Source organism: Lissotriton helveticus, chromosome 6 (genome assembly GCF_964261635.1).
Source record: "Lissotriton helveticus chromosome 6, aLisHel1.1, whole genome shotgun sequence".
NCBI classification, from domain to species: Eukaryota; Metazoa; Chordata; class Amphibia; order Caudata; family Salamandridae; genus Lissotriton; species Lissotriton helveticus.
Genome location: NC_136067.1, coordinates 1,753,689,066 through 1,753,711,260, shown reverse-complemented (window position 1 = coordinate 1,753,711,260; position 22,195 = coordinate 1,753,689,066). Strand labels below are relative to the sequence as shown.

At 45.0% G+C, this 22,195-nt stretch overlaps 1 protein-coding gene across 9 annotated transcripts in view; it reads left to right on the top strand.

The window, feature by feature from the left end:
- The first annotated feature begins 6,203 nt into the window (after window positions 1-6,203).
- The window catches only part of GTF2A1L (general transcription factor IIA subunit 1 like), a 1,231,875-nt gene continuing 1,215,883 nt past the window's right edge, over window positions 6,204-22,195 (top strand). For 8 of the 9 annotated variants that reach the window (XM_078649641.1, XM_078649637.1, XM_078649635.1 and 5 more), the window contains exon 1: window positions 6,204-6,327. In XM_078649641.1, coding sequence (XP_078505767.1) covers window positions 6,298-6,327 — 30 coding nt within the window. In that variant the 5' untranslated portion in view covers window positions 6,204-6,297. The remainder of the gene's footprint in view (window positions 6,328-22,195) is intronic. The other variant, XM_078649638.1, reaches the window with a different exon arrangement.

Sequence of the window (22,195 nt, the reverse complement as noted above, 5' to 3'; positions counted from 1 at the left end):
CATAGCACCGACGGTCTTGTGCTTACCCTCGGCTATATTATCACTCCACCTTGTCAGGATTCTCATTTCGGCGGAATCTTTAGACGGGTAATCTTGTTCTCTTATTAGACAATTGATCAGGAACTTTAATATCATGAGCTGGATCTCGGCTTTCCTTTGAGACATAATCTCGCCAATACTTTCTGGATCATCCCCTGTACGGATGAAACGATATATTCTGTCTAGATCTTCTTTCATATTCGGTAAGGTGACTAGATACTCGGTCACTCTCCTTACACGTAAGGAATATAAAACCATATTATATTCGCCTGGAACTGGATCATAGACACATTCGTTAAGGGTTTGCCTGATTTCTGTAACAGACTGATGTTTGGGCGTGCGCTGTAACGCTTGAGCATGTAATTCGAGTAATGTTAAACGCTTGTGTGGCGGCGGGGTTTGAGGAAGACCTCCTCCTGTGGCCCCTAAACCGGAATCGTCGACTGATGCCCTTTTGTGCTGGCAAGGTCGGTAATTGTAACGTGGGCTGGACTTGTATGGCAGGCTGACCCGGGGGAGCTGTTAAGGGCACCCCGGTGCCTGGAGGAGCAGGAAGTGCCTGATTTACAGGGACTGGCGGAGCGCGAACGGGATTTGCATATTCGGGGACTGTGTCGTCCAAGTAGGACGAAATAAAAATATCAGCTGCGGTCGGTTTGTGACGTAGCTTGGTCGGAACTAATGGTGGCGGGAAATTACTGGATGCCTCTGGGGTCGCTTTTGGCAAGCCCTCGGCAAGGAGAGGATACATACCCTTAATAAGGGCATGCCTCTGTCTGTCTGACTGTTCGGTTTTGACTTGTTCACCGATCTCGATTAATTCTCTTTCTTGGGCTCGTTCTTGGGATTCTCTACTTAACTCTGACTTTCTGACTTCCTTTTCGGTTCTTCTATGAGCTTCTTTACGCCATAACTCGATGGCATCCTTTTGTGACTGTCTGGCTTTCTTTTTCCATAATGCTTCTTCTACTCGCATGATACATTCGGCATCCCATGTACCCGATACGGGCCATCTATACTTTTCTTCTAACTGTTTGGTATACTCTACCCATAAATCTAGATATAATATGGCGCTTATGCCATGTTTCTGATACATAAAATGACCTGGACTGTCCCTGGGCGGGACAGGAACTGCTTCTTCCAATAAACCCTTTCTAGTTTTTAACTGACGTAACTTGGAAAATATAGGCATGACTGAACTGTATTCTAGACATAATACAATACACAATGAAAACACGAATTCACGTCGCACTCATACCACAACATTAAAATACATGAAGAACATTATAAATAACAGTTCGAACAGAATATTACCTGAAATACTGAGAACAGAAATACAAGAATTTTCTCGAGAACGGAACAGACTAGAGTTACTGGATGCACTGCTATAACAGTACGGAACATACCGGTCCCATAAAGGAACGCATCAAGACCCGTATCCACCTAGGTGAACACTTCGTTTGTGAGTCTGGGCACCACCAACCCACGGACCAGGAGTCAATTTAGACTGACCCTGTCTAGATACTACCCCAGCAATGGTACTCACCGGGCAGCACGGAACGGAAGGCCTTGGACTGGACTGGACTGCTACGACGACGGACGGACTTCGGACTTCAGTTACGGGTGGGCCTCCGGATACCTCGGACCTTGGACTCTCGGCTTGGGCTCTGGTCGGGACTCGCCGCGTTCCTCCACCGTCTCGTTTGGATGCTGGACCGCCTCCTCCGTCTCCTCCGTGGGCCTGAGGGATACTTGAAGCAGAAATATCTGCACGTGGCCGGTATGGTTCCGTCACGGCTGCAGAGGGTCAGGGGGTCGGCGTGGCTTCACCGACGCGTGGGGAAAGGGCAAGTCCCTGTTCGGGCGCCATTATGTGGTATATAAATAAATAATACCGGATCTATTTTTGAATTAATGAATGAATAACAGATAGCTCAATAAAATAAGAGTCAAGATTCGAGGTAGTAGGAGTTTCTGCAGGTTTATTACAGCATAAGGACAGGATCAGGACAACCTGCATAGGAACAGAGGTGACAGGGCCCAGCAGGACAACTGGGGCCCAGCAGCTGCCGGGGCTTGGTCAGGAATGAGCGCGCTAACTTTTAATAACAATACATCAACTTATATACATAGCGCAAACACATAGCATTACATTGCAGTAGGCGTAGCAGTGGGTGGAGCAGAAGGCGTGACGCGTAGCAGTCGCGAAAGATAATAGTAAAAGTAGGTGTAACTGGGCGTATGCATAGACATGTGGTGCAAACGTAACAGAATATGTCATGAATGGGCGGAAACTTTGGAGGGGGCTACCTAAGGAGCCGGGACCTCTAACCTAATGGTGCGCGTAAACTGGCAATGACGTGTTACTAGGAGAAGCTGGGGGCTACGAACTCTGTGCTAGGAGAAGAGACTAGAGTCTGGAGGGTCGGAGCGACATGTACCTAAACCCTATCTGGTATCTAATGTTTAGGGAACATGTTGATATAAACTAGAAGTCATGAAGGGAAAGGCTAACTTGATTCTAAGACTGGACCATGCATTATTCTACATGTAATGCGTGATGAAGAATATTAAATGACCATTAAATACAGTATTTCTCTAACGTGGAGCCGCATAGGCTAGACAATGACGGAAACTATTGATGCAGTTCAGTAGCTTAGGAATGCAAAGAAGGAGGACTGAACTGATAACTGGAACTATAACATACTCTTGGCAGACTCAGAGGCAGAGCCAAGCTGCACCGGGCACTGCGAGGCAGGAAGTAAGTGAAGGGTCGAGGATACAGGTGGGGGCTGTATCGCTCCTCAGCGAGGCTTTCAGGAGACAGGAGCTGAATCTGATGTCCGGGCCCTTTTGAGGCCTGGAAACGGGGACTTTATAATGGAATAACGTGCACACTGAGAAACGTGGCAACATAATTTTACATAGGCCTGATATTCGTAGTATTCACGAGGACTGGAAACTGGCATACTAGAGGTGGACACAACTGTAATTGCGTCATTAATCGGACATGGGGAATAACATATGCATATTGGTCATGCACACATAACATATGATGGATGAGGCGTAGGGACACAGAACATGGCAAAATTTACTTTTCCACAAAGAGTGCACGCGACTGTTGGCAATTGGTCTGCTACTAGCCAAAAGGCGGGTAGCTAGGAGGTGGGCTAAAGGCCCTTCTCCAACAATAGAGGACAGGACAAAAAATATGATACACTGTAACACTCATACAGACGTATACAACAAATTATTACCGCCGCAGAACCAACCCAAGCGCTTTCGGAGCCTATTCCGACAATATTTGATTGGCAAGGAGACAGGGGAACCTGAGGGGGTGACACTGAGTCAGGCATCAGGCGTGCAGATTCATGTAAGAGGGAAGGACATACTGACATCATTGATTGAGATGAGTATTACGTCATTGCTTCACTAAAACCGTAGAACAGAGCATGTCAGCAGGAGGCCCTCCAGGCATTATAACTGTCTATGACCTGCCTTCTATATCCCTGTGTTTTATGTAACTAAGTCGATGTATCTCGTACTGTACTCATAACTTGATTATGTTATAATCGTATTTGTGGGTTTTTTCTTTTTGTCCTCATTAGCCACTTAGTCGATCCAGGGGCATTCCAACGGCAGTACACAGTCGCCTCTGTACCATTAAGATACCGACAAGTGGTCTCCCACTTTCCAGGAAGGCTGGCCTGATGTCACAGCAGAGAAAAAGGACCCCACATGAACTGACTCCAAAACAAGCCCATTATAGGCTGATAGTCCAAAGCTACTATGGCTTGGGGTGCCACCCGTAGGACATGGAGACTCAGGCCTAATCATCGGACCCGGGGGAAAAAAAAACCAAAAAAAAACAACCCAAAAAAACCCCGGGCTCCTCAACTGTTCCGTCTCCACTCAATTAAGAAATTCCAAAATCTCACGGTACGGGGGCTACACGTTCTGGTTAAATCTACTTTTGATGTTACATAAAGTGAAGACAACCACTCTGCATGGGTCGGTGGATTGATATTAACCCAATTTTTGCAAATTTGTCTTCTTGCTAGTAGAATAGCATAGTATAGGAATTCTCTTTCTAATCCCTTGATGTTATCACTTAGCCCAAAAATTACTAAGGACCAAGAAAGAGGGATAGAGATTTTAAGAATTGATTCAAGTGATATCTTGATTTCTTGCCAAAAAGTAGTAATGTTCGGGCATTCCCAGAACATATGCAGGTCTGAGGCTGCTGGAAAAAGACATTTGCTACAACACTTCCCTGGTTGGAACTTGGAAAGTTTTTTAGGGGAATAATACGCCCGATGTAATGTAAATAGTTGGTTGCGCCTTAACCAAGCGGGTTTTATGATCTTATAGAGAAGGGTGAAGGATTCTATCCATTTCCCTTCTGCCTGGGGTTCTCCCTCTCCGCCCCATAGTTTTATCGGAAGATTAAGCTCATCCTCCCTTTCTTCCATGATGCTCCAATAATGAGAGGCAACCTCCTTGCCTCTATAGGGTTTTTCAAATAGATTCTTTTCTAGGGAGATGTATCCACCAAATTTGATCTTTTTATTAGTTTGAGAGCGTAACCAATTGGAAAGCTGTCTGTAAACAAACCAGGATAGGGGTGAAGTTACCCTGTCTGAGAATATTTCCCATTCCATAAAGGAGCCTTCTACTACTAGCTCTCCCCATCGTATTATTCTTGCTTCTTGTAGAACTGTTTTAACCGTCTGAGTGTAATGCGGGGAGAGCCCTGGGAAGTCCCAGATCGGTGCATAGTTGGAAAAGTATGCAATCCCCGCCTTGGATTTGATTTGAGACCATTCTTTAATGGGACACTGTAATGACTTTAGCCTAACTTTTTTGAAGAATCTTTGATGTCCAAACTTGAATAGGAATCCGTCCAGAGGAAGATCGGAGCCCAATAGCATTGCTTTGAACATATGTCCGTTCGAGTTGTCTAGTGGGGACTTTAGTAACATCCGAGAGTGGGTCAGGTGGAAGGCCCAGGCGTAATATTCCAGGTCTGGCAAGGCGAGCCCTCCTTTTTCCCTTCTCCTTCTTAACTTCTTCCATGCCAGCCTGGTTGACTTATAGCACCAAACAAATGAATTCATATTTTGTTGACATTTTAATAATTGTTTGGTGTCAAATATCAGAGGAATGGTGTTGAAGATGAATGTATATTTGGGGAGATTGGACATTTTTATTAGGCTGGTTCTCCCGTATCGTATTTGTGTTATGTTAAACAAAAAGTAATTAAAAAAAAAATAATCTTGTCAGTGAAGTAAAATGAAGGTGCTAACACCAGCTTCTCCCTGGATGAAAATACTTCCAAAAATAATAATAGACAACTGTAGGTACGTGGGATAAAAATTAGCTGCATAGTAACTCATTTGGGGTAAAATCCAACAGAAGTGGTAACCATGGAAGGTCAGTGTAAACGGTAAATACATGATTACAAAGGCACCTATGATTGTAGAATAAATGCAGACATTAACAAATGATTACATCAGTACATAAGAAAGAAATTTCAGTAAATTTAGTAAAACTCGAAATGCACAAATGTTAATGTGAACAAGAACTACAATTTGTAACATAATGAGGGTAATACATAGAGCACACACTTATGTGAATTACTATTTTCTACAGTGAATTTACCCCAGGTGAATATGTAATGCTTCATTCTACACCAATAGGATTAAACTGAGGACCTGTCACCCTGTGTTCGAGAGAATCTTGGTATTGTAATTGTATTTATAAAGCGCTTCGTACCCCTGACGAAGAGTTGGCAATATAGTGTTTAATAGTACAAAAAGTACATATATTTGTGATCTAAAATCAAGTACTTTAAATGTATGTAACACCAATGGATTCTACATCATCTCAGACTCAGTGTTTGATTTGGCCCACGAACAATCAATAATTATGGAAAGCTCGTACTAGATTTGTTGTACCCGCTTTAGAACAGCCTTACTCCGCCCAGTGAATTTCTCAGTAACATATCAAAATAACATATTTCGAGGAAGTTCTTGGAATAGGAGCAGAAAGTTAGACAACTTTAATTCGAGTTTTCTACTGACCGCTGCCTCCTATCAAATCAAGGCCACGTCAGATTCGTAACTTTTAACCCCAGGCGTGGGCGGGGCCAGACGTGTGCGTTCACGCGGAGCCCGTTAGAGCTACAACGAGGGGGCGGAGCCACAGTGGCTGAGCTCTGAAAGTAAGCACCTCGGCCAGACCGGTGCGGAAGCTGCAATGGCTCACGGTGTCAACGGCAACCCGGTGGTAAGTTGTGTTTGAAGAAAGGGGAAATGGGAAATAAGTGATACAAGATCATGTCGCGCGGGACCTGGGCGAGTATGCAGTGGCAGATTGTATCGCCGTGGAGTCAAGTGTGTGACATAAGGGTTGAATGTGTTTTTTGCCCACCGTGCGCCCCTCTCACTTGTTTCACCACGTCTGCTTGGTCTCCTGTGGATTAGAGTACTTGCTTTCTAGGGGACGGCAAGTCGGCATATTGACAGTGAGCCAGGCATCCTGGTTGGGCGTGGGGTTTCCACCTTGAGAAACATACCGGCCGTTTGTACATAAGTTTTTGAGAGGCCAAACAATGTGTGTTAAATCCTCTGAATGACTTTAATTTGTTAATATCTCAATTGTATTCTTCTTTGCACTTTAATATGATTAAATGCCCAAACAAGGAGAAAGTATACTTTTTGTGCAGTGTGGCAAACTAAAATAGTATCTGATCTACATATGATGTGTAAAATAGTCTCTGATCTACATATGCAGGGTATTTAACCCAACACATCCTTCCCCTTTGGAAAACAAAGTAAAACGTATTCACTACGTAGTTTTAACATTTTATAAGTTTGGCGATTTGCCTTCCTACTTTATCATTTTTGCAGTCAAAGGGTAATCCACTGTTAAAACAACATCCCTCCCTTCCACAACTACTTTGGTCATTGTCACCTCCGTTCTCACCACTACCTTGACAGAAGCTTAAATTATCTCTTAAGTCCTGGTGCTCTGTGGTCCTAACACCACAGTATGGACTTAAAAACATTGGTGCTTAAATCGAGACTGTGTGTCAGCCCCCATCAACATCATGATAGACCAGATCGTATCGCCTTTTGACACTGTCAAAGGCTCTGCTAAAGTCAATGAATGCAACATACAGGGTCCATTTTTTTGGCATTGGTGTATTTGGCAAATGCGCAGATGCAAATTAAAATCCTGATCAATGGTACCTTGACACTGGTGGAAACCGTACTGAGTATCAGATCAAACATTCCAATCTGCGGCCCAATCCACTAATCTGTGGTTTAAGACATGGCCCACAATTTTAGCTGCGTTGCTGAATAGGGAAATGGGCCTGTAGCACTTAGGGTCTTGGCGATTTCCTTTCTTAAAAATTGGGACTGTAACGGAAGAGGACCACGCTTCCAGAATACTCACTTTTACAGTTGAGTTCAAGTATAAGGAGCCCAAAAGTCAATCTTCCTCTTAAATAGGTCAAGGGGGACAGAACGGGGCCAGGAGCTGTATTGGCGGGGAGCACTTGAATAGCATTATCGACTACATCCAATGTAAAATTAATGGAGGCTAGTGCATCTTCAAAAGGAACCGCAGAGGTTATAGAATTAGGCTTATCATATGTGGATTCAAAATGTACAGCCCATACCACAAGAGGAATAGTAGAATGCACGGCAGGTTCTAAAGCGGTGAGTGTCTGAAAAGTTTCAGCGCTCCGTCCATCATCTCCTTGTGTTTCCTTTGTTCCCCCTAAGTTGGCAGGGTATGCCCAGACGTGGGTCCCTTGCTCACTTTGCCACTGGATTCAAGCTAGCCTGGCTGATGAAGGGTGTTACCCAGAAACCTGTCCCAGGATGCTTGTTTCTGGTTCAGGGAAGACCTGGCATGGCAGTTCGGGCAGGACTGTTCCCATGAGACACAGGGTCAAGACTGATTTACATATAGCTGGGTCTGAACTGAGGTGGCCGAGTGAGCTAAAGAATGATGATGGATTCAACCCAGATCTGTGACTGGAGGTGAGTGTCTTGAAAGTTTCAGTGCTCCGTCCATCATCTCCTTGTGTTAGCTAGGTTCTAAGGCTGAACAAAGGTCGATTGAAAATTTCCCAAGACTTTGAGCTGTCCTTGAGATGACTAGCGGGCAGCAGGTGTTCCCAAGCTTCTTCTCTCAGTGTTTCTTCCGCGCCTCCAAGGTACTATTATAGCTAGCATGACAAGCGGAAACACACTTATGGTCTCTGGGGACAGCCTTGAGTAAAACTCGATATCGTCTAGAACACTTAAAAGTCAATCCATTTAAACGGCATATAATTTGTGTTACTAATACACTTACCAGTTAACATAGAGTGTATACAACAGCATATCCCATTAAAGCAATTCACATTAACTCTGATAGCAGTAGCAGCATTCAAACAAAAATCGATTCCAGTGGGACATTTCCTGAGAGCTTTGCTAAAAATGGATCCTGGGAGCACACTGTTCAACTTCAGTCTGCGTCCTTGGGAAAAGTTATTCCTGTTTAGCTTAACCAGATGTACTGAGCACTTATAATTGGAATCCCATTCAAAAACTAATGATCGATGATTATGATCCCTCAATATGCACCAGGAGACCTCAAACTTTAATGAGAAATCAGACAAGGAAGGTGAAATAAATCCAAGGCCAGTAAAGGTGGGCATAGTCTCTTCAGGGGAAGTCCCACATCGGGGGCGAAAGGAGAAATCAGATTATATTCATCTAGAAAGAAATTCATGTAATTTTCCTTATGAGTGTGCAAAAAGTGTATTAGTCTTTAGAGTCACTGGATGTGTGACCTTCCTGTTCTATTCCCGACAAAGATGTAAATGATTTGGGGACCATTAGCATATTTTAGGTAACACTGCCCTTAACCCCTTCGCTGCTGGGTGTTTTCTCCCCCTGTGCGGGGGGGGGAGGGGCCGCGCTCAGCGCCCGCATGCTGGTGACGAGCTGAGCTCGTCTGTAGGGAAAGCAGAGCTGCCCTCATGACGAGCTCAGCTCGTCATGAGTGGAGCTCACCTGTACTCCATGACGAGCTGGATGAGGTTAAGAGTGATTTGTCCAGCAAATTCAGTACCACTTGAGAATCAGCTCTCAACACAATATCAATCCCCCCCACTAGGCAATATGATCTATACTCACAATAATTTATTGGGCACATCATACTTGTAAATAGAACCCATAATGTCTAGGCCAGTTTTTACCCTCATCATTTCTGGGCTCTCTATAGGACAGGGAGAAGGCTTAAGTCCCTAAAGTTTTTTTTTAATCATTACATCACACACCCTTACTTTTCTTTCATTTGCCACACCCAATTATGTCATATTTATTGTAATTTGTCTCTAAGCCCATCAAGAGAAATTACTGTGCTATCACGTAACACCATACCATTCTGCGTAGAGAATTTATGTTTCAATTCCCAACAGAGACGTACATTTTCTTCATGATAATTTTAATTTGGCCAACCATTACAGATCCTTAACCATACCTTCCGCAACACACCATCTCTCCGAGGCTTCCCTCCATCCATCCTGAACTCAATAAATCCTTCCAGCAAGATCCATTAAACAACATTTTTTAAACTTGTCATGTGCAGACTTAATGGGAAGCAGTAATTGGTATAAAAATACGCCATCTTGTACTTAATTCACAGTACATAACCCACCTCATAATTATAGCCCGATAAATTAATGGACATGCGACCTTGAGAAGGAGCTGCGTTAAGCAACCCTCTACTCTTAGAACGTTAGTGAGCAGTTTATGTTCACTGCATAATGTTATGCTTGAACGCCATATTACTAGTCTAAAGGTTTCTGGCCCCATCACACCTGCCAAAGTTTCTTCTTCTATTAATAAATGCTTTTTTTCTGTTGGGGAGTTAAGGAACGAGAGGTAATACAACTTTACACTCTTTACCTTGTGAGTCCATTAATGTTAGAACTGGATCTGTACCTTTGCAACTCGCATTTGTGGTAACCACAATTTTCAAACTAGGTTCCCCTGCAACGTAGTTGCACAAGAAATGCGGTCTTTTATCAACTGGTACTCTTCCTGACAATCCTTAGACCCTTCAAACTCGCACTTAAGGTCTGATTGCGATTTTGGCACAGTCGTACCACCTCTCCATCGACACAGCTGTGCCAAAGCTGCGCAAGAATCACCCGCCTTATTCCGAGATGAATCATGTAAGGTGGATGGTCCTTCGCCTTTCCCATGGGAACAGCAAAAAAGTTCCAGCACGGCATGGACTGTGACATCCATGCTGTGCTGAAATTTTGGGGGAATACAGGAAGGAGGGCACATGTTGTGCCCTCTTGAATGTATCTCCATGGTGGGGGAGGCATGGGAACCCTGTAGGGCCCCCTTTGTTCCTCCACCGCCAAACTTTTCATGGTGGGTGCCCCGCTATGATATGATTGGCGGTAGGGGAACTCGTAATTTGCTTAGCTGGACTTCATCAGACCCACTTAGTATATTACATTGTGATGCAGCTCAACCACAAAATAAATATTCTCTGGTACAGCCTGTGGTCCTCTGCCACAATGACTTTTGAAGTCAAAATGCGATGGACGGACCACGCCAGACTTGTAACCAGGCCCTTAGTTTTAAAAAGTTGTTTACAATGATACTTGATGCTAGAAAAATTATTCGCCTAATTAGAATAAGATTCTGCCAGACCCAAAAATATTGTTACTTCACCCTTATTAGTGGGAGTAGATGCACCACTTATTGTTTCCACTAAAGTTCCCTTGGGTTCCATTTCCTTGCCATGTATCTTATATCCTAGATAGGTATATTTTATTAATAACTTTTACATTTGCTAAGTTCTGCGGTTAGTCCTATCATCCTTCAAAATTTCTCGTACTTTCCTCAGCTTGGAGTCATGCTCCTCCTTTGACCTTCCCATGACCAGAATGTCTTCTTGAAAAAAAAAATCATATAATTGACGCCATAGTCCACATTTGGCATGATCCAATTGACCTTTTGAATCATTTTTTCTACAGTCCAAAAATCAATTTTCTGATTAAATATCTTAAACACAAGTTTCTGATTTATGGCTGATGCTAGGCCAAAGGGAACCCTCACAATTGGAAACACCCAGAGGGCAGAATAAAAGCAGTGAGTCTGCGGCTGTAAGGGTGAAGAGATACCTGATGGTAAGCTGAAGTTAAATCCGTGGTGTAGAATCATTTCACAGCTTTTGGTTACAACAACATTTAGTTGATCTTAGGAAGGGGAAATTGGTCAACCAAGATATTTTTATACAGGTCTCTAAGATCAATGCATAATGCAAGCTTACCATTGGCACACGTGCAATAACTAATGGTGCGACCCAATCCGAGCATTTGCTAGATTCTATAGCTCCTACCCTTTGTAGTCCCTCCAGTTCTCTGGGCAATACTCCTAGCTTTATACATACAGGGCACTGCATTATCTTTTAAAATAGTCTTATACTGAAACCCTTTAACCTCACCAGTTGTACCAGAAAACACCACTGGGTATAACTCTACCATTGTTTCTTCCTCCATTAAATTAATCTAAATAACAAAAACAGGTTCTGAACTATTTGGATGAAGAATTACACCTAGATCTCTCTGATCCCACCATTCGAACAACTAGGGGCCAGATTTTGAGACATATAATTTACAATCTGATTCCCTGTTCTTAAATGCCAAAGGCAATTCCATGAAGCCCAACAAATTAATATGTTTCCCTGTGAAGCTTTTAGGGGAAATATCAGGAGGCTCTAATTTATATCCTATCTTAACTTACATGTAAATGTCTTAAACCGTACATTATCATTTATTATATTATGCTATAGGGAGATACAGAATTTGCAGAATTATGCATCTCTAGAGTAGTCTCCACACTCAAAGCACATTTGGGTATCTTCATTGTCAGAGTCTTGTGGTTCTGAACCAAAGTCGCCATCCAATCCTTTTATTGCACTATCTTCCTTCTTCTATAAGCATTTTGAAAATGTTCCACGGTGCCACATCCTGAGCATATCTGTTTGAGGGCAGCATATTTTCTGTTGGCAAGGTGACCTGTGAAAACACAACTGTAACAGTTCATGGTAGTTATTGAATTTGTTTCAGGAAATTATTATCTTTCTTGGGAAACTCTTGGGTAGTTGCTACCACTTAGAACCACTTTCTTTCCAGCTTTGACCTTATTAACCCTATCTTTGGGTTCTTGTCTAAAATGAAATGAAATGAAAAATTGCACTTGTATAGCGCATAACTACCCGGAGGCCTCGCAGCGCTAGTGACTAAATTGCTTAACGCGGGCTCAGGGTAGATCAGCAGGATTTGGCGAACAAGTGTGTTTTCAAAGCTTTCCTAAAGGACATGAGATTACTGTTTCCTCGGATAGAAAGGGGAAGGGAGTTCCAAAGTCTGGCCGCCGAGTGAGAAAAGGAGCGGCCGCCCCAGCGGGCTCTATTGATTTTAAAAGAGGTAGCCAGCTGGAGGGTGCCAGAGCGAAGGAGGCGAGATGGAACATAAGGCGTGACCATGGAGTGCAAAATTGCCGGGCCTGCTCGATGAAAGGATTTGTGCAAAATGCACAAGGCCTTAAATTGCACTCTGGCAGCCATTGGGAGCCAGTGGAGCTCTTTTAGGGCCCTCTTCGCTGACTGCCAACGGGGCAGGTTGTACAGTAAGCGGGCCGCGCTATTTTGGGTAACCTGGAGCCTCTGTATGACCGAGGCCGGGGCTCCCAAATAGAGAGTGTTCCCATAATCCAGGCGGGAGAGTATCAGGGCCTGGACCATGATCCTTCTCGCCTGGAAAGGGAGCAAAGGAAGCACCCTACGGAGCATCCTCATTAGCCCAAAGCAGATGGCGGCAGTCTTGGTGGCTTGAACCGAGAAGTCAAGTGCAGTATCGAGCCAGATCCCAAGGCTCTTTATCTGGGACTTCGGGGCGGGAGGCGAGCCTAAACATGGTGGCCAGATGGATGCAAGAGCAGACTGGGGGGGGGATTACCAAGAAGGATAATGTCTGTCTTCTCCCCGTTGAGTTTCAGACAGGAAGCCTGCATCCACCTGGCAACAGCCTCTAGACAGGGACCTAAGGTGTTGGATGATCCTTCTAAGTGGTCTAACGAGACCACCAGCTGTGTATCATCCGCGTAGGTGACAATACGCACACCAAAGGGATGTACTATCCTGTCCAGAGGTTCCATGTAGGCATTGAATAGGGTGGGACTCAGGGAGGAGCCCTGAGGGACCCCGCACCTGAGTGGATGTTTGGGAGAAGTTACCTCACCCTCAAAGACCTGAAAGATTCGCTCGCTCAAGAAGGATGCCAGCCATTCCAGGGCCGCGCCGGACACGCCCATGCCCGCCAATCGTTGTAATAGCGTGGCATGGTTAACCGTGTCGAACGCGGCGCTGAGGTCTAATAAGATGATGGCCACCTTTCCTCCCCGATCCAGTATGGCTCTTGCTTCTTCCGTTACCGCTAGAAGAGCGGTTTCCGTTCCGTGTTGAGGACGAAATCCTGTCTGGGAGGCACGCAACAGACTATTGGATTCCAAATAGTCCGTTAAGATGTTATTAACGTGCCTCTCAAGCAGTTTACTCAGCCACGGAAGTAACGAAATAGGGTGGTAGTTTGCCAAATTCCTCTGGTCCAGGGTGGGCTTTTACAGCAATGCCCTCACCATAGCACACTTCCAGGAAGATGGAACAGATTTGGAAACAATGGAAGTGTTAAGAACTTCTAAGATGACTGGACGAATAACGTCCAGGACCTTGATAAGGGTCTGAGGGGGTGCTGGGTCATTAGGCGACCCAGAGGTGACCTTAGAAATTAATCTGTCAAGACCACAGGCGTCGAGGAGTGGAATTGTATCAAGCCGACAAGGGACCGAGGAGTCAGAGATTTCGGGTGTGGAAAATCCTGGATCGTCCTTGGGATTACTAAATGAGGAGTATATGGTCTGAATTTTTTCAGAAAAGAAAACAGCCAGCTCATTGCAGCGGTCTTGCGCGCCTACAGCAGAAGGACGCTCGGCAGAAGGTGAAATGAGGGATTTTGCTATCTTAAAAATTTCCCTTGGGGCGTTGGCCGCTGCATTAATTTTCCCTTCATAAAAGAGAACTTGTGCCCTCTTGATCTTCGATTTATAAAGCTTTATTGCAGCCCTATATTCAGCTTTCCTAGGCCGAGAATGATCCTTCCTCCAGGCTCTCTCAAGTTTACGGCACTCAAGTTTTATAGACCTAAGGGCAGGTGTATACCATGGTGCAACTTTGGGTCTTCTTATAGATTTACAAGGGCATTTAGGAAGGACCTGGTCAAGAGTACTGGAGATCCAGTTGTCAAAGTTATTAGTGGCCGAGGCGGGAATAATGGCCTTCCTCGGTGGATCTCGGGCAAGGGCAGCTATCCAATCAGGGGGGGGAGTGAAGACCATTTCCTTCCCAGGTGCTTGGCAGGGTCTTGAGAGGAGGAGGAAGGATTAGAGAGCCAGGTAAAAGGTATTAGAAAATGGTCCGTCCAGGGTAATGGGACCGGCGTCTCTACAATAAGGTCTATGTTGCTATAAATGTGATCAAGAAGATGTCCCCTATTATGGGTTGCCTGATGGCCCCTTTGACAAAGATCAATCGCTTGCAAGTTAGAGCGTAGGTTATTGGCTGACGTATCATGGGGGTCATCAAGATGGAGGTTGAAATCCCCGAGCAAAGTAAAATTAGACGAGGTCAGCACAACACTTGCAGTGAGGTCAGTGATCGTAGTGATAAAGTTATTAAGGGTGCCTGGTGGACGGTAAACCAAAATACCAGAGAAAGTGATGGTGGGGGAAAAATCTAACGAGAAGTGTAAACTCTCGCAGGCCGGTGAGGTAGTTGGAGTAACACGACACCTAAAGCTATCTCTATATATTATGGCCAAACCACCACCTCTCCCAGACTGACGGTCAAGTCGTTTGAGGGTATAGCCTTGAGGTGTGACCCACGTTGTAGTCGGGTCGTTGTCCATCTGGAGCCAGGTTTCTGTAAGAAAAAGAGCATCAGGATTGAGCTCTTCAATCAGCATGTACAGCTCAGTAAAGTGTTTCGGAAGGGACCGACAATTGAGGAGATACAGTCTCCATTTCTGTGCAGAGGGAGAATGGCAACTGTATGAGAGAGAGGTACTCCACTTGCAATATTTACAATAATGTTCTGAATTGGTGGGGGACACAGAGTGACAACAAGGCGGACTGGCGAAGGGTCGTAGGGCATGTAGCAACGAGGAGTTGTAGGTTATGCGATTCCCTACCATGGTAATAGTCGGGTCCAGGGCCAGCGAGAAGCGTCTGGACGCGGACTGGCGCAGACTGGCTTCTCTTTGGCGCCTCTTCGGCGCGTCTACGGCGCTACCGCTGCGCGTCACCGCTGCGCGGGGAGAAGAGGGACCATATAGATTAGGCGAAGGTGGAGACTAGCACGTCAACCTCCCCAAGATGGCCGCCCTAAATGGAGCAACCAGGAAGTGGTGCCGCTTGACCTTCCTCCACAACAATCAGCACAAGAAGCTGCGGTGGACCGGGGAGTGGGCGGGCAAAATGCAGGTAGGATCCCAACAAGTGCAGATAAAACACAATTTATCACAATCAGAGGAAAATGTTTAAAAAAGCATTAAAACGTTTGTAGCAGTCCTATTCACTGCCAAGCGCAGCGATCTTCGTTAGTCAATTATCGCGCGCGAGTGACTCCCGCCCTAATGTAGTGAGGGCGAAGGGGGAGACTAGCACGTCAACCTCCCCAAGATGGCCGCCCTAAATGGAGCAACCAGGAAGTGGTGCCGCTTGACCTCCCTCCACAACAATCAGCACAAGAAGCTGCGGTGGACCGGGGAGTGGGCGGGCAAAATGCAGGTAGGATCCCAACAAGTGCAGATAAAACACAATTTATCACAATCAGAGGTAAATGTTTAAAAAAGCATTAAAACGCTTGTAGCAGTCATATTCACTGCCAAGCGCGAGCGCAGCGATCTTCGTTAGTCAATAGTCTGTAGTCTCCCAATAGATCTTTCCTGTTCTCCGATAGTACTCACCTCGACCCGACTCTCTAGGCCTTTTTTTTCTATGCAATTTGCACATTTTTTAAATCCTAGAGGACCCCGACAGTCTAACAATAGTTTTTTCTTTTAAGTGGTAACATCTTCATCCTCATCGAAAGTTGAAATATAATGGATAAAATATTTGTGCCATTCCTGGAATATCGAAGATGAATCAACAGAGATTGATGAGAAAGGATGAGTTAGATTTAATGCATTGCTATAAGTGATGACATACACTCAATGCCAATGAAAACATTAAATGAAACCATAAATGAAAAGAAAACAAAAAAAAGTACCCCAGTAGCTTTTGCAGTCATTAGTGATTGTCTTCAATGTAGTGACATAGCATGCTTGTACCACGATAAGCGTTTATTGATCAAAAACGCTTCACGTGAGGTACTGGTGTAGAAACATTGGAAATAAAGTACATCAATGGAAAATAGTTACTTTCCAATATGGCGACACTAAAGCAGCGTATACATATGACCTCGTTGATGTGACCTGTGCTGCTTGTGCTATGACTCGTTCACCCGTTTACGTTTGTGGAAATCTTTTGGGAAGCACGCAGATGGAATGGTGAGAATTGAAAGTCGCAATCAACGTTTGAAATAATCTTAACTGTATAAGATTCCTGTGGCAATTGTTTTTTAAATAGTTGTCTCGCACAGTTTGTTTTGCTTTTACCATTATCAGAAATAAAGAATTAGAAGAATAACAATCCTTGATTCCTAACGTTCATTCAGGCTTGGGCAGGTAAAAGCAAAAATGTATTAAAAACAGCTAATGTGTTGATCTGTGTGCCGGGGCTGCTTGTGACCACATTTACTGTAACAAAACTACTCAGATGAAGTACAGAGTAGTTTATTTCCAATTAAATGCCACAGCACAGCAGGGGGCACCCAAACAGAAGCTGCTACCTCTGGCCTTCCCCCAGTACAGAACTCTCACTACATTCCAATTTACCGCATAACATTCTCATCCCAGGTAGCTATGCAGGTATACCAGTATATAAATGAACTCATACTCTCTACTAAAATATATTTGTACGTATGTATACTACATCACAACAGTACATGCTAACATTTTAGACCAGAAAAGTGGTAGATTTTGAAAAAACAATTGAGTTGCAGAATCAATTTCGCCCGAATTGGGACTGTTGGCAAGTATGGTACATTCAAATTTGTACCCTTGATTAGGCAGGGAAAGTAAAGGCACACATTGTGTACTGCTGCAACAGTGATGGCCGTACAGTCCTTCATACCTCACATTTAGTAAACTACACAACTTTCTTTTTCTTTTATACTGTGCACTGACATTCTATACTTCAATCCCAGATGAGCAACAATGTGCTCTCGTGCTGAAGAGGCATGACAGTGACCAAACATGCCTTAAGAAAGAAGTCGGGAAACTCGCATCATGGGTGATACCATATGCTATCACAGTTTATTTTAGCCAACAATGTATACTTACATTCCAGCACTTGTTGTTTCATTTTTCTTCAAAACATATCAGTGGTACAAAAAGTAATGTGAAACTCCCAGTGCAACACTGCACCTGGAACAATATACCGACTTCAGCATTGATTTGGAGCAGCTTTTCCAGGACTGAAAAGCAACTCTCACTGCAGCACTAAATAGCAGATAATTTAATCTCCCCTGTCCCACTGTACAGAGCAGGGCACGAGTCGGTGGTACATGCGAGTGGATGACGTCCACCCACTATTTTCACCGGGTGAATGCCGTCCACTTTGCCAAGAATTGTGTCCCCGTAAATAATGTGCTGAACTCGTCCCGGGTGTAATTTCCAAACACCGGGACACTTTCAACAGCGCCTTCACTTTGTCTGCTTTCCATCTACAAAAAGCAACAACGTGCAGGCGAGGACGGGGCTTTCTTATTTTAGACTCCTGCTGGGCCCATAATAAAGGCCGAATTTGAGGGGTTATACGGCCTCCTTTTGTTCCAGTCCCCTGGCTAGGAGCAGTAAGGAGCCTCACACCTGGAAGCAAATGCAGTAGGGGGGAAACAAAGGCTCACACCTTGTTAGTACTTCACAGATACTTAAGAGAGGCAGCTTTTTACTTTGTTCCGGCTCAGTTTACTAGATATGCATGCACTGTAAGAATGTCTGATGTGCTGGCCTCTCTCAGCATTTACCTAATACTAAATGTAATTTATATGGCGCTTTCTACCCCTGAGGAGGCGTTGAAATAGTTTAAGTACCGCTATTTTTCTTGTATAGCGCTACTCATCCCAAAGCACAGTTTCAGTGTGATTTATAGCACAAGTACATATTAAAGTCGTGGCTGGTGATGCGACTTCCTATGATGTCATTTCCTGTGATGCCACATCTAATGTCATTCACCGCAATGTCATGTGCTGTGATGTCACTTACATACTGCCTATCCAGGTTAGTCCCCCACTTTTTTAGGTCGAAGCCTAGCATAACACTGCGCACATGCGCAGTCTCACTGGCGAGATTTAGTGATATTGGGTAGCTTGCACTAGCGGGCTTTAAGCCCCGCCCCTCTTTCCCATTGGCCGGCGTCACCGTTTATGCTAAACGGTGGCCGGCCATTGGGAAAGAACTTGCGGTAACGTACAGTTCTCTCTCTTTCTGCCGTCCCACTTGGACGAACTGCACTGACTTCCTGCTGGCGTAAAAGGTTTGTTATCTTCTTTATGGGTCAAAACAGATGGCCCCATAAAGAAGATAATAAACCTTTTACGCCAGCAGGAAGTCCGGCCGAGCCCATCCAAGTGGGATGGCAGAAATAGAGAGAAAAGTCTACGTCATGGCGTCCGCGACGTAAATACTTTTGTGCTGCCCACAGATGCCCTGGGCGACCCTCGCAACACCTAACATTAGTCCCCCCCCAACTTCTTTTGGTAAAGACTTTTGTGCATGCAAAGCCGGCTCTCCAAAGGTGCCAGTAACGAGAGTGCGTGCAATTTCATATTTTCATTCCCTCAGCGCATCCTTCTATTTCGGCATGTTTGTCTCTGCGCCTCTTTTCACGTGTGGGGTTCGTCCGAAGAGGCCCATCACGCGCTCAGGTTCCAAAACACATCACCCACTGAAGAAGCGCTAACACTGACTCCCCAAAGCAGTGGCTACCCCTCGCTCCCTGGGCGCGGCTTACAGCTCGGGGCTTTATCAATACCCCCAACATAAAGACTGAGACATTACGTTGGGGGAGCCCCCCACCCACCCCTCCCTTTCAGGGGCGTCCGTTCCACACCACCCCCGATGCAGACAGCCAGATAAGAAACTTTTGCGGATTGCAATTATATCCCTGGGCAGATAAGGCTCGGTTTTCTCGCTCGCTGATTTTACAGTCTCCAAATTGTTGTTTCCTATCCGTGTATATTCTGGCACAGGGAGCCAGGTGGCCTGCAGCTTCAGTAAGTTGTATGTGTGTGTGTGGGGGGGGTTTGAGGGTAGCGGGGGCACACATCCCTTCACCATTCCTGCTTTGGGAAGGTTCCATACTAGTGCCTGCCCTGTTGGTGACACACCATGCCTTTACAACGCAAGGGTCACTTAACGCCACAACCCCCTTCGCGGGAAAAACACTGCTCCCCATTACGCCTCTCGTGCTTCAGAAGCCAACTTTCTCCAGTTCCAGGAGTGTATTAGGTAGCCTGGCTGACTTGTGCGCCTGCGGCAGAGTTAATATTGTCTCTTCCCCATCTCAGCCCGGGTGACGCACCTTGCCGTCCTTCTGAAGTGTTATCCTCAGAACAGCTGTGTCACTAACAGAGCATCGAAGCGGCAAGCCCCTCAACACAGGCCTTTGGTGTTGAAAAGAAGTGGGTCGTACCACAGCTCTGATGAGGACCCGGGCACCATATGAAATAAAATAAAAAAGTAATATCTCGGGGGAAGCATGATAACATCGTGCCAGCTGTGAGAGACTTGGGGAGGGGGGATAAATTACTGAGCGTCGCATTTTCAAGCCTCCTCCCCCCCGCCAGACACTCAGCTTAATGCAATGAATGGGAGACGGGGCTGCCAGATAAGCACCCTAGCCCCCTGTCCCGACTCTGAGATCGTATCGGTGCTGCTGCATTAATGAAATATGTGAGCGCTATCAGGGTAGCTGATCAGGGCCTGCTATCCAGCCAAGGATCTGTGGGTGGGGGGCTAAGGTCTGATAGATACTCTTGTGGGTGGAGGAGGGGGGCATTACCAAGCGGAGCGAGAGGTGGGGGCATTACCCAGCGGAGCGAGGGGACCCTCCTTCACAAACAACATACAATAACACATTGTGCTTCCGAAGCACGCCTTGTTTACAAAGCTTGGCTGTTGCCATGATAAGGCACAAAGGGCGTGGGTTTGTACAAGCGCTCCAGCACACCGAGGCAGTTCCGGTGGCATGTAGGTGCTACATCACCACTATCATTTCACTTGCTGTTACCTACCTCAATTCATCCTTCGTGCTACTCTCATGCTAATGATTGAGTGCGCCATCGGTACCTGCACCCGTAAACTTGTCCAAGCCCTGCCACCTCTGCCCCTTTCGCACGATGATCCGTCCCTCGAACCTCAACCCCACACAGGCTCCAGGCCTGTGGGTGAGCACTGGCCAGGCAATAACCCCCGTCCTACTTAAAACGTACATATAACCCAAATATGCGCTTTAAAAAAAAAGTGGGTTGTATTGATCTACATCAGGGGTCTCCAACCTTTTCTGTAGTGAGAGCTAATTATGCTCAAGGAAAGTTCTACTGAGCTACTAGCATATTGTATCACTGTAAAATGCTGATTATATGTATTAACATTACACTATGACCACCCTAAGCACAATTATCAGTAGTAACCACCCAAAAATTTCAGGTGACGTTATCAGCAGAATGGTAGGAAAACGTTTATCAATATTAAATGCTTGTAATCAAGTAAAATTCAAATCATCACATGCTGTGTGCCACAAAGGGTATTACGACAGCAGTAAGTCTCCCCAACTCAAATTGAATTATTATTCAGCTAACAACGATAAATGTTTTTTGGAATTGCAATCTGTTGTCATCATTAGCATATTAGTTTTTGAAAATACACATTTTTTCTATCAAAATGCCTTTACACTTTGAGTAATTAAACTCAATTTTCCAGAAGAAAACTCTTTTCTTAAAAAGCATAATTTTTTCCTTTAAAAATCAAATCGTTTTTTATCATTAGAAAATACACAGTCCGTAAACATCAGCTTTTAGTTTTCATTGAGTACCGCCATGTAAAAAGGCCTCTCATGGATACATTATGCTTCAAATACCCAAGTATTGGAATCCTAGGCCATGCTTCCTCACCATAACAGTAAGAATGCCTTGGTTTTGCCAATAATGCCCACTATTAAACTAGGGCTACCGCTGTGCCACAGCTGGATGCCCAACATATATCAGTTATGGCCATTGTTATGGGTAAAGCTGTTGCCACTCTGTCAGGAATGGCTAAAAGCAGGCCAGTCATGCTCTTAATATGTCACTGATGGCAGCAAGTATGTAATTACTAGACTAGTATGCCCAAAATAGGCAAGGACGAAAATATTATGGCTATGGCACAATTATACCATGAATGGGCACAATTGCGTCGGAGATAATACTCTTATGATGGAGACCAGTAAACATATTTGGCAGTCCTTGATGCTAGGAGTAGCTACACTGTTTATTTGGGAAGGACACTATGTCACACCCCCACACAAAAATGAATGTGATGCTTTTAATTTTCTCTGCCCTGGATGCATACTCTCGTCTCCTTAGCTCTTTGGTTGAACATGCTCCCAACTAACACATTTTCACTCTAGTTCTTGCAGTCACACCCTTTGGTCGGTAAGTCCTGGTTACTGCTGCTACAATTCTTTGATGTCACACACAGTGCGACTGATCGAGCAGGGCGGATAACATGGCCAATCTCCTTCTTAGGCAGATTTAAAGTGGATAAAGATGGTTGATGTGGCAAACCCATAGGCCAATGCTGCAGCTTCCACATGCTTCAATACCCTCCCCATACTCAGCAAGACCTTCAAATGGACCCATCCCCCGAATCCAG